Source organism: Oncorhynchus kisutch, linkage group LG4 (assembly GCF_002021735.2).
Source record: "Oncorhynchus kisutch isolate 150728-3 linkage group LG4, Okis_V2, whole genome shotgun sequence".
Classification (NCBI taxonomy): Eukaryota; Metazoa; Chordata; class Actinopteri; order Salmoniformes; family Salmonidae; genus Oncorhynchus; species Oncorhynchus kisutch.
This window is the reverse complement of record NC_034177.2, coordinates 34724327-34737021: the sequence shown is the minus strand read 5'-3', so window position 1 is coordinate 34737021 and position 12695 is coordinate 34724327. Positions and strand designations below refer to the sequence as shown.

The 12695-nt window shown below is 46.3% G+C and overlaps 1 protein-coding gene across 2 annotated transcripts in view; it reads right to left on the bottom strand.

Annotated features, from left to right (window-relative positions):
* LOC109889457 (transcription factor Maf) overlaps positions 1 to 12695 on the bottom strand; it is a 55738-nt gene that overhangs the window by 33678 nt on the left and 9365 nt on the right. Inside the window, exon 2 of one of the 2 annotated variants that reach the window (XM_020480896.2) lies at positions 11267 to 11341. In XM_020480896.2, coding sequence (XP_020336485.1) covers positions 11314 to 11341 — 28 coding nt within the window. In that variant the 3' untranslated portion in view covers positions 11267 to 11313. Of the gene's footprint in view, positions 1 to 10772; positions 11342 to 12695 lie in introns of those variants that run through there. The other variant, XM_020480895.2, reaches the window with a different exon arrangement.

Sequence of the window (12695 nt, the reverse complement as noted above, 5' to 3'; positions counted from 1 at the left end):
GAACTCATCATGAGGGGCAGCAGCGGCTTACGGATCTGCGTACCCACATCCAAACCCCCCCCACCTACCTTGTGAGCAAAACAGGTTAGCGACTCCCCTCTTGACAGGGGAGAGGCATTTCTATAAAAAAAAATCATATTTTTTGTGCAATTCTACACATTTTGCCATGGAGCTTAGAGAAAAGGTTGCCGCTAAAGGGACTTGGGGGCCACCAGTTGCCCATTCCTGGTCTAGAGAGACTACGTCCCAACAATGAAAACGGTTGAATATAAGACATTACTCTGCCATTATAGTGTGTGGTAGGACCAGAGACCGTGGCTGTGACCAGAGACCGTGGCTGTGACCAGAGACAGTGGCTGTGACCAGAGACCGTGGCTGTGACCAGAGACCGTGGATGTGACCAGAGACCGTGGCTGTGACCAGAGACCGTGGCTGTGACCAGAGACCGTGGCTGTGACCAGAGACCGTGGCTGTGACCAGAGACCGTGGCTGTGACCAGAGACCGTGGCTGTGACCAGAGACCGTGGCTGTGACCAGAGACAGTGGCTGTGACCAGAGACAGTGGCTGTGACCAGAGACCGTGGCTGTGACCAGAGACAGTGGCTGTGACCAGAGACCGTGGCTGTGACCAGAGACCGTGGATGTGACCAGAGACCGTGGCTGTGACCAGAGACCGTGGCTGTGACCAGAGACCGTGGCTGTGACCAGAGACCGTGGCTGTGACCAGAGACCGTGGCTGTGACCAGAGACCGTGGCTGTGACCAGAGACAGTGGCTGTGACCAGAGACAGTGGCTGTGACCAGAGACTGTGGCTGTGACCAGAGACTGTGGCTGTGACCAGAGACTGTGGCTGTGACCAGAGACCGTGGCTGTGACCAGAGACTGTGGCTGTGACCAGAGACTGTGGCTGTGACCAGAGACCGTGGCTGTGACCAGAGACCGTGGCTGTGATAGGCTGTACTATGGAGGCAGTAGATAAGATAAGTGTTCTTTATTTCTGAAAGTCATTTAGCTCTGGATGAAGGGAGGAGAGGAGAGGTGGAGAGGAGAGGTGGAGTTATAGTTATAGAGCTGTCTATGGTTTGGGAGTGTTTTTAAATGGGGTCTGGAAGAGCAAGGGTAGAGAGAGATATGAGGGTGAAAGAAAGAGAGAGAAAAATCATGGAAAAGAGAGGGGCTTCTCTGACATTGTGGAATGAGAAATGGACAGAAGGAAAGAGGAGGATAAAAACCAGTTTCCTCTTAAATCATGTGTTGTTTTTCTCTTACTTAAACTCAGTATAAACCACCTACACCTTCAGTGTATTCTCTTTCTCTTTCTGTATCTGTCTCCCTCTTTTCTATCTCATTCTTTTCTCTCTCTAGTCTGGCTTTAGATACTGATCAGCTGATAAGAGATGCATGCTGCAGCTTCCTGAATGATAACCTCTGTGCTCAGTCAGACCTCCCTCACTCACTCACACTCTCCCATCAACATTAAAAACAATAAATACAATGTTGTCCTGTCCCAATGTCAGATCATTATTTTAATCTCTTTCTGATAATTAATTGGGGGGAAAAAATCTAAATGTGAGGATTTACTGAACAGAGACCCTCATTACCCCTTGTACCCCTCCTCCTCACTGTCTTTTACCATGTCCCCCCTCATTACCCCTTTTACCCCTCTTCCTCACTGTCTTTTACCATGTCCCCCCTCATTACCCCTTGTACCCCTCTTCCTCACTGTCTTTTACCATGTCCCCCCTCATTACCCCTTGTACCCCTCCTCCTCACGGTCTTTTACCATGTCCCCCCTCATTACCCCTTGTACACCTCTTCCTCACTGTCTTTTACCATGTCCCCCCTCATTACCCCTTGTACCCCTCCTCCTCACGGTCTTTTACCATGTCCCCCCTCATTACCCCTTGTACCCCTCTTCCTCACTGTCTTTTACCATGTCCCCCTCATTACCCTTTTTATCCCTCCTCCTCACTGTCTTTTACCATGTCCCCCTCATTACCCCTTTTACCCTTCCTCACTGTCTTTTACCATGTCCCCCCTCATTACCCCTTTTACCCTCTTCCTCACTGTCTTTTACCATGTCCCCCCTCATTACCCCTTTTACCCCTCTTCCTCACTGTCTTTTACCATGTCCCCCTCATTACCCCTCTTCCTCACTGCCTTTTACCCTATTCCCTCTCATTACCCCTTTTACCCCTCTTCCTCACTGTCTTTTACCCTATTCCCTCTCATTACCCCTCTTTCTCACTGTCTTTTACCCTATTCCCTCTCCATTACCCCTCTTCCTCACTGTCGTTTACCCTATTCCCTCTCATTACCCCTCTTCTCCACTGTCTTTTACCCTATTCCCTCTCATTACCCCTTTTACCCCTCTTCCTCACTGTATTACCCTATTCCCTCTCATTACCCCTTTTCCCCTCTTCCTCACTGTATTTTACCCTATTCCCTCTCATTACCCCTTTTTACCCCTCTTCCTCACTGTCTTTTACCCTATTCCCTCTCATTACCCCTTCCTTCACTGTCTTTACCCTATTCCCTCTCATGTACCCTTTTCTCCTGCTTTACCCTATCCCTCTCATTACCCCCTTTTCTCACTGTCTTTTACCCTATTCCTCTCATTACCCCTCTGTCCCTCACTGTATTTTACCCTGTTCCCTCTCATACCCCCTTGTACCCCTCTCCTCACTGTCTTTTACCTATTCCCTCTCATTACCCCTCTTCCTCACTGTCTTTTACCCTATTCCCTCTCATTACCCCTTGGCCTTCCTCACTGTCTTTTACCCTATTCCCTCTCATTACCCCTTGTACCCCTCTTCCTCACTGTCTTTTACCCTATTCCCTCTCATTACCACTTCCCCCTTTCTCTACCCTCCTTCCTTTCCCTGTTAGCTCTTTATGTGAAGAAAAGTATTTATTTTCATTTATCAAAGCCTTTCCCCCCTGAGAGAGGAAATGTGCCGTGTCTGCAAAATGCTGTGTGTGTGTGTGCGTGTGTGTCGGGGGTACAGAGCGATGCTGGAGGTTATTATGTAGAGACTGGGACGCGACAGGAGATTCCTCTGATTGGGAATAAAACACCATCTTATCTATTTACATAAAGCCCAGTGCGATTGATACACACACACAAGTGCATACTGTAGCCATTAAAACACACAGACACATACACACAGAGATGCACACCAGCAATACACACACAAGCCCTCACAAAAACTGCAGAAGCAGGGAAATACACTTGTAAACAAACACTAGAGGAAATTCACAAAGGGATTTGTCGTAATTAAATTGCAATGATCGCCCTTTTTAGATTTCACTTTGATGATGGAAAAAGATAAAGTTAAAACGAAGACATTCTGGAAAACAGCTCTAATGGAACTTAAATGAAAAAGAACATGTAATTATCCACGCCTGGCAGAGGAGAGGAGCCATGGAGAGAAAAGAAAAGACCCTGCTTTATTACATGTTGATGCTGAAGCTAGCAGCAGAATAACAATACCATTTATTTGTTGCAAACTTCAACTCTGCTGACATGCAATAAAATGATCCTTCTTCACAACCCTCACTGGCAATAACCCCTGCTTAGAAAGAGACTGTGTCCGAAATCTGTCTTGCCCACTACTTACTAAAACAACATACTGTGTATTAATAGCACTGCAAAGTATTTACAATGTACTGTTTAGTAAAAACGTATGCAGTAAGAAACAAATATCAACATACTACTCATCCAAGGGGTCATCTAATGCACAATATGCATATGTTCATTTATGTAAAGCGCATCCCCTGATTATCAGCTGTTGTCAAACACGAGTGTGAAAAGACAATTCTCTTCCTCAATAATGTGCAGCTACTTCTACTTGATGAAAAGCTGAAATGAGTATGACATTTTCTACATTTTACATTTCTTTTTTCACATACCCAAAAAGCCGACTATTTAGAAAGTATGGGTCTTTGGACATGGCCAAAGGCTTTACATGAAAGAAACATAGACTTTCCCTTTTGATTCTTATTAACCTGACCTATGACCTCCCCTCTGACTCCATAGTGACCGCCTCATGACCCATGTGACCCCTCTGGGACTGAAGGCATGGAATGTGGACTTGACCTCTCAGGCTCCGCTCTTCACAGCAGGAATTTGTGTGTTGGTGTTCGTTAGTGTGTGCGTGTGTGTGTGTGTGCGTTCGTTAGTTTGTGCGTGCATGTGTGTGTGTGTGCGTTCATTCGTTAGTGCATGCGTGTGTGTGTGCGTGCGTTCGTTAGTTAGTTAGTGCGCGCTCGTTAGTGCATGCGCGTGTGAGTGTGTGTCTGTCTGCAGATGGGAGCCCCATATGCTCTAACCCTAATACCAGTCCAGTGTTATCAGTCCCAGATATTCACTAATCATACAACTACACCGCAAAACAAAGCAACAAAAACTGCATTAAATAACCCGCAGTCAGGCAATCTTTCTGTGATACTGCAAACTAAACCTCTTCTACAGACTCCCTCAGCTGCAGAACACACACACACACACACACAACCTCTGCTCAGCAAGCTGTGTGGCCCTGTATCGAGCTGAGTACAGGTGGAATAGGGGACATGGTGTTGTCTAGCAGGTGTTATTCTGTCTGTCTGCTATCATGACTCTGATTGGTCCAATCTAACCCTGACAGCAGGTCAACACCCCTAAATCTAACAGCCAATCACTGGAGATCACTGGGGGAATGGAACTCACGGAGAACGTACAGTACAAGCCAATGTGAAGGACAGAAAAGAATATACTGTATATGAATGTAAATGTAAATAAAGTGTTGTTGTGAGCAGGTGGTGTTCACTCCTGCTGGAAGTGTCTCACTTTCCTGTTTTAAAATAGACCCGTTTGCATATGAGAAATAAATAAATATAGTGAGGGAGGCAGGGAGATGCAGATAAAGAGAGATCCCTCATGCACACCTCTCTCTTGCTCCACCTCCTGCGTGCCTCCTCCTCTCTTCCCTCTCCTCCCTCCCTCTGTACCGCATGTGTGTCAACCTTGACCCAGAGCAGTAGAGCACAGGAGCATTGAGTGGGGGAGGGAGCAGGGGAGAAAGGAGAGAGAGAGGGGGAGGCAAAGTGAGGAGGGCACATTGCCCTGTTTATGTAAGATTTGAGCACACTTCCAAAATGGCCACTAACAGAACAGTAAGAGTGGAGCAAGAGGGAAAGGGATATTTAACCCCTAAGTGTCTGTGACAACAGGAACACTTAGTTAATGTAGCCTACCCAGTACTCTGAGCATGAGTACGTTCTCTCTCTCTCTCTCAGAGATTCCTCTGTGACCTAGCGATTAGCAGCATGTTTCTCCTCCTCTCCTCCTCTCACTGCATCCGTTCTCATTGACATCATTATCTGAGACATCGACAGAGGGGAGGACTGGGAAACAGAGAGAGCAGATCTGCTGGGAATCACTTCCCCAATCATTAAAACTCTCTTATCCCTCGAATACCTGCTTGTTAAACTCTGTGTGTGTGTGTATATGTGTGTGTATATGTGTGTGTGTGTGTGTGTGTGTGTGTGTGTGTGTGTGTTAAACAGGCTCAATCGGAGCATACATTAAAGGATTTGCGGTAGTCTATTAGGAGTGTGAATGTGTGTTCTCTACTCTCCTCTTCCATCACCAGAACCTGTCCTTTTCCTGTCATGAAAGTTTAATCAGCCATTTAAAAACCAGTGACCAGGCTGAGTCTCTGTTTGTACCCTGACTCCAGGTTTGAAGAAACTGATACAGGCAATGCAGAGGTCAGCCCTGGTCCAGCCAGCGTGCCCTGCAGGCACTGAGTAGTAGCTTCAGTACATCAATTCACTGATTACAACTGGAACCACTTTTACCATGATAAATCAGGGCCAAGTGAGAATAGTCCAAATTAAAGAGACTATTTAGAGATAGACTATCTTATATGGTAATGTACAGTAGCTGTAAAATTGTGGATGCTTGCAGCAGAGAAGAGAGACATCAGTTGAGAGCCATCCGTCAGTCTGTAGGTCTACTCTACTGTGTACAGGGAGGAATCCATCAGTCTAGCTAGCATGTGCTGAGAAGGGGAGAGGGGGATATGTCAGTGATAAGTCAGTCTAGCAGGAAAGAGAGAGAGAGATGTAGACCACACAGCTGATATATAGCCTCTGCGGCTGGCTCACTCTCACTCACATCTCTCTCTCTCTCTGTCTGTCTCTGTCTCTTTCTCACTATAATTAATTTAGCATGAACACATAGCGGAAGCACATTAATATACAATAGAATAACGAAATGACTTACTATAGAAAAAAAATGCAAACGTCTATTATTTGCTGTTCTCTCCCTTACTCACCCATTTCCCTCTCCCTCCCTCTCCCTCCCTCTCCCTTACTCACCCATTTCCCTCTCCCTCCCTCTCCCTCCCTCTCCCTTACTCACCCATTTCCCTCTCCCTCCCTCTCCCTCCCTCTCCCTTACTCACCTATTTCCCTCTCCCTCCCTCTCCCTCCCTCTCCCTTACTCACCCATTTCCCTCTCCCCTCCCTTTCCCTCCTCTCCTTACTCACCCATTTCCCTCTCCCTCCCTCACTCACCCATTTCCCTCTCCCTCCCTCTCCCTCCCTCTCCCTTACCCACCCATTTCCCTCTCCCTCCCTCTCCCTCCCTCACTCACCCATTTCCCTCTCCCTCCCTCCCTCTCCCTCCCTCTCTCTCTCCCTCCCTCCCTCTCTCTCTCTCCCTCCCTCTCTCTCCTCCCTCCCTCCCTCCCTCCCTCCCCTCCCTCCTCCCTCCCTCCCTCCCTCCCTCCCTCCCTCCCTCCCTCCCTCCCTCCCTCCCTCCCTCCCTCCCTCCCTCCCTCCCTCCCTCCCTCCCTCCCTCTCTCCCTCCCTCTCCCTTACTCACCCATTTCCCTCTCCCTCCCTCTCCCTCCCTCTCTCTCTCTCCTATGTTCTACCCCTTTCTGTGAATGAGTGATTTATAGGGCTTAATTGCTGGCAATGGTTCATGTGATCACATGACCATGTCATGACAGCATGTGATAAATACAGTGAATACAATTAAAACACTGCTTTATAGAGGAACCAAACACACACAAACAGATGACAACAGTACTGTTAACCCAGAACTTGTCAAAGCCTTTTAGTCTGGAAGCCTTAACACACAGTGTGATGTACCAACTCCAGTGGGTACATGAATCCCTCTTTCTACCTCACTGTAAAACACTGGGACTGTGACAGAAGAGTCTGCAGGGTTTAGTCCATACATCTTGTTGTTACATGGAGCTAGATATCAGGGAGTGACCTTTTTATGCACCACACCATACATTGTTAAAATAATGGGGTGTCTTATAGCAGGATGCTCCATCCTGGGGGGGAGGGGAGGGGAGGGGGGGGGGAGACAGAGAGAGAGACAGACCGTGGAATGGGGTGGCCAAAAATAACTAACTGAAAGTCACACCCCCAATTAGCCACAAATATGACTGCATTGAGGCATATGCGCTTCCTTGGATATACGCACCATGACACTTTTGTGTGTGTCAAGAACTGCAATGCTGCTGTTTCCCGTGTGTATCAGGAATGGTCCACCACCCAAAGGACAACCAGTCAAATTGACACAACTGTGGGGAGCATTGGAGTCAACATGGGCCAGCATCCCTGTGGAAGGCTTTCAACACATTGTAGAGTCCATGCCCCGATGAATTGAGGCTGTTCCCAATATTAGGAAGGTGTTCCTAACGTTTTGTACACTCAGTGTATATATGGGAACAGCAGTGTGTTTAGCACTGGCGTCTCCTTATTTATCTCTGTGTTAGTTAGTTCCCTCGCAGCACTTCAAATGAATGTCATCCTGAGGATATAGAGGGAGAAAGCTAGAATTCAGCAGTTTCCCTGCAGCCTGGTTATTTATCAAGATAACAAGCAGGAGAAGCCTCCTGTTCCAGCCAGGCCTAGGCAATATGTTCTCAGTGTGTGTGTGTGTGTGTGTGTGTGTGTGTGTGTGTGTGTGTGTGTGTGTGTGTGTGTGTGTGTGTGTGTGTGTGTGTGTGTGTGTCCTGCGAGTGGGAAATAAAAGGGTGTTAGAGAGAGGGGATGGACGGCTGCATCTGGTTATGGATGCACTGGGACTAGTAGGTACATTTATATAAGGAGGGACAGGAGTCACACACATAAACACACAATGTTATGGATGCACTATATGCCAAGGTGAAAGATTTAGTCCATGCAGGAATTTGCACACGCAAATTGCACACGCGCAAGCACATATCCAGCTAGGATGTCCCAGTACAGGGATCCTCAATTATACTGAGGCAAATCTCTATTTAGATGTAGAGTGCTGCATTGTGTGGCTGTTCAAACGGTAGCTAGTTGGGTTTTTAATAAACATTAGCATCGGGGCCAGGGTGTGTATTGCAGCTAGATGGATTCTTCCTGTTGGACTGTGTATTGAGATATATCCTGAGGAGTGTTGGTATTGTGCCATGTTAACAACTCTATAGCATCAGCGCTAACACAAGGGCTGCTGGAGTTTAATTAGACACGGGGTGCAAAGCTAACGAGCTAGTGCTGGGGAGACACTGCAGGGAAGAGAGGAGAGGAGAGGGAAGACAAGAGGAAGGAGAAATGTGGCTGTGTGTGTGTGTGTGTGTGTGTGTGTGTGTGTGTGTGTGTGTGTGTGTGTGTGAGGAGAGGAGAGGACATAGAAGAAAAGAGGAGAGAGGGAGGAGATGAGGGAACGCTGTGGGCTACAGGAAGACCCTAAGGCTAAGAACTATGATAGTGTAATGTATTTCCCCTGAACCAACTCACAACTAATCACTGCATCTCTCTCAATCATGCTGTGAACAGACATTCCCTACCTGAGGACAGAGTCTCTGCCTGCCCCCCCCCCCCCCCCACACCACTTCCCTCTCGCAAACACATACGTGCCCCACACACTCTCCACCAAAGACTCATTAAAATAGATCTGAATAAAACAGACTAAATTTGGGCTCTGTACTCACACAACTAGAAACATGGGAGGAGAGAGATACAGCATTGGACATTAACATAATTTGAAAGGAGAAGAGGGGTGCTCTGAGACATTATGTATATATATATATATATATACATACATACACAAGGATTTTTCGTACAAGGAGACAAAGACAAATACTGTATTAATGAAGAAAAATACATAAACTCACCCCCACATACAGTACCTCCCCACATACACACACCGTGATGTTGCTGTGTCTGTGTCCTTCAATAATAACCTGACCTGCTGGCAGCCTGGGAGGCACCACACACACACACGCACGCAAACACTCACACCCTGTACCGTGCTCTATAGCTTGAGCCTGCTTCTAAACCCCCCCCCCCCTCTCCCCCCCCCCCCCCCCCCTTCCTCCAACCCCCACCTCCCCTTTCCCCCAACCAGTGACCTCAGAACTCCTGACAGGCAGAAAATGCTGAAGTATGCAGGTGTCCTAATGTCGCAGCCACACACACACCGCTGTCTTATATTGCACTGATCGGCGTTAACCCTGTCACTGCCACATGATTCCTTAGAGTATATACTTAACAAACACACAGAGCAACTGTGACGCTGATATTGATGCTGTCTTTGTTCAAAATTTCCAGGGCTTTTCGGAGAGTTGTTCCACGAAGTGGACACACACACTTGTGTCTAAGTGTGTATGTGAGCATTGTATTACAGTGATGATGAGTCGTCAGGCTGTGAGGCTGTTATCTCAGACACAGTGATATGTGAGGGTGATACTCCACATTGACCAGGCCTTTAAATAAGCCCTTCGATCCTACTGGGACAACAGTAAGGTCACTGCCTGCCTCCGCTCTCCCTGTCTGCCTGCCTGTCTGGCTGCACCCACTGCCAGATCCCTCCATCCCTAACTCTTTTTCTACCCTCCTCCTCTCCCTTCCTCCTTCCGCACGCCATCCTTCACTGCCTGGCTGTCTGTCTGCCCCGATAGAGAGGTTCCTCCATCCCTCTCTCTCTCCCTCAATCTCCTCCCATACTCCCACCCGTCCCTCTGTATGTCAGTGTGAGAAGTGAAGTTTGTCCCCATGGAGACAGGAGACAGAGTCCCAGGGTCAAGGGTCAGCTGAGAGGTGAAAGGTCGTGACCCTATCCAATGACCTCTAGGGAGCAGAGAGGGCATGTCACTCCCCACCTGTCAATCAGCCTGTGCTGTCGGACACCAGACAGAGAATTGCATTCCGTCACAGAAGCCACAGAGACACGAGCCTGTCAAATATATCCTGTAACAATCCTCAAAAGATATCTTATGTACAGTCACTGTGCTCAGATTTCTGCATACAGAAAACTGAGGACTTTGTTGGGAGATTTGTATTGTAATTATCACAACATATAGAGCAGGGAACATCAACTAGATTCAGCCGCGAGCAGATATTTTCTTGAGTGGATGGTCGGGGGGCCAGAACATAATTCTAAATAATTTGTACTCTGCAAATTGATGCGAGCCGCCAGATGATGATCCCTGATATAGAAGGTGAAAGAAGTCCCAACAAGAAAGGCGTCCTCCTGAGCTAGTTGCATGTCTGGTCGCGCCGACCATTAAAATCATTAGCACTTAACTCTAATCCGTATGGAGCCTGTACATCTACCGCTGCCTGCCTTCACAACCAGAACTGTCAGACGATCAACACACAGCTTCACCAGAGGTATAGAAAACAGAGGCCAACATATCGTCTGGACTGCCTCACTGTATAGAGACACATTCAGAGGGTTACATACTGTGGTAATATTGTCCAAAATCTAAACAAAATCAACACAGAGAAGGTTCTGAGGTAAGGAAGTGTGTTTTTATCACTCTGAAGACTGTGAACAATTATTATAACATTTCTCAAATTAAATCAGCAAAGTTAACCCCTGTTGAAATGTGAAAATGATTTAGTAAAATAGTGAACCCATTTTACAAGACACACTGACAGTTATTTGATAAATATGTTTTAAAGACCATTCAAAGATGATAATCAAAATTGTAAATACTGTTAATATGTATATCCTTCAGTATAATTGTACAATTGTGCTTCATAAAATGCTAAATATTTGTTTAATAAGTATTAGAAATAACAATAATAATCAAACAATAAGATACAATTATATGAATAACTATTATATTAAACTCAATAAAGATTTTGTTGTGAATGTGTATACTTTTCATCTTTTCCAGAATTGTTATAAAGCAATAATATAGCTAGCTTAAAAAAGTAATGTGTGTGTTATGAACCAGGTGATCAGTGAGCTGAGGAGAAGGGACAAGATGGCAGATGTTACCTCAGACTCCAGGTCGAGGGTCAGGGGGCAGGGTTCAGGGGTCACTATCACAGATGGAGGAACTTTCTCGACGTCCTGAGGATAGAGATAATAAAGGCAAGGATTAAAACATAGTAAAAAAAAGTCTGAAAATAGTTTCACAAAAAAATACGCTAAGCTTCTGTACAATCTTAGGAAAAAAGGTGCTATGTAGTACCTAAAAGGGTTATTAATCTGTCCCCATAAGATAACCCTTTAAAGAACCCTTTTTGGTTCCAGGAAGAACCCTTTTCACAGAGGGTTCTACCTGAAACCAAAAAGGGTTCCACCTGGAACCCAAAAGGGTTCCCCTATGGGGACAGCCGAAGAACCCATTTGGAACCCTTTTTTTCTAAGAGTGTAGCATGGAGGGAGGTGAATGAGAGAGAAAGAGAAAGAGCACATTAAAGCTTCTTCATATATATTTAAGCAACAATGACAGCCATTCATTTTCCCAGTAATGTCATTAACACTGAGACCATATGGACCATGTACTGCTTAGCCAGGAGTTACCACTACCACACACCACTGTGAGAGAAAGCAGGATGGTAATGACACACACGCTTCACCACTTGCTGTCGAGATTGAAGGTACCTACTGAGTCCTGGTTATGTGCGCTACTGAGTGTGAAGTTGACCAGGAGCCGTAGAAATTGATATTAATTTGCAGACATTGTGCAGATAAATAAGACGGTAGTTATAATCGAAAGCAACATGTGTACAAACAGGTGCACACCCATCAGTGTGGGACACAGAGAGAATGCTAGGACATGGCACCAGTGTGTGAGGTCAGGGTCTTTCCCATGTACAGATAAAATGAGAGAGGAGAGAGACAGCGGAAGAGCTGAACAACACTTTGGGTCACCTTGTCTGGCTGGAGATCAATGTCTGTTAGACTGGTGAGTGAGAGAGAGAGAGAGAGAGAGAGAGAGAGAGAGAGAGAGAGAGAGAGAGAGAGAGAAAAGAGAGAGAGAGAAAACTAGAGAGAGCGAGAAGAGAGAGAGCGAGAAAACTAGAGAGAGAGAGAGAAAAAACTAGAGAGAGAGAGAGAGAGAGACTGTGCAGCCACTTCACAACAGCAGAACCTGAGACGGAGCTGCATTTCCTGACAAAATGTGAAAAATTTAAAATAAAATAAAAATATAAAACACATTTGAAACCCTTATTCAAGGTTTCAAAGACCTCTCTGATGAGAGTAGGATACCCGTCCTGTTAGGGGAGGACGCAGAGAGCTGTGGGTTGGCAGCGCACTACATTGCTGCCTGCCATAAGTTGAGGGACAGTGTCTGACAGACCAACCAACCTGCACATGTCCTCCACTATTGTTATTGTTCAATGTATGGTTATTTTGACCCTTGGTTATTGTTGTTACTGTTGTTATTGTTGTTACTGTTGTTATTGTTGTTACTGTT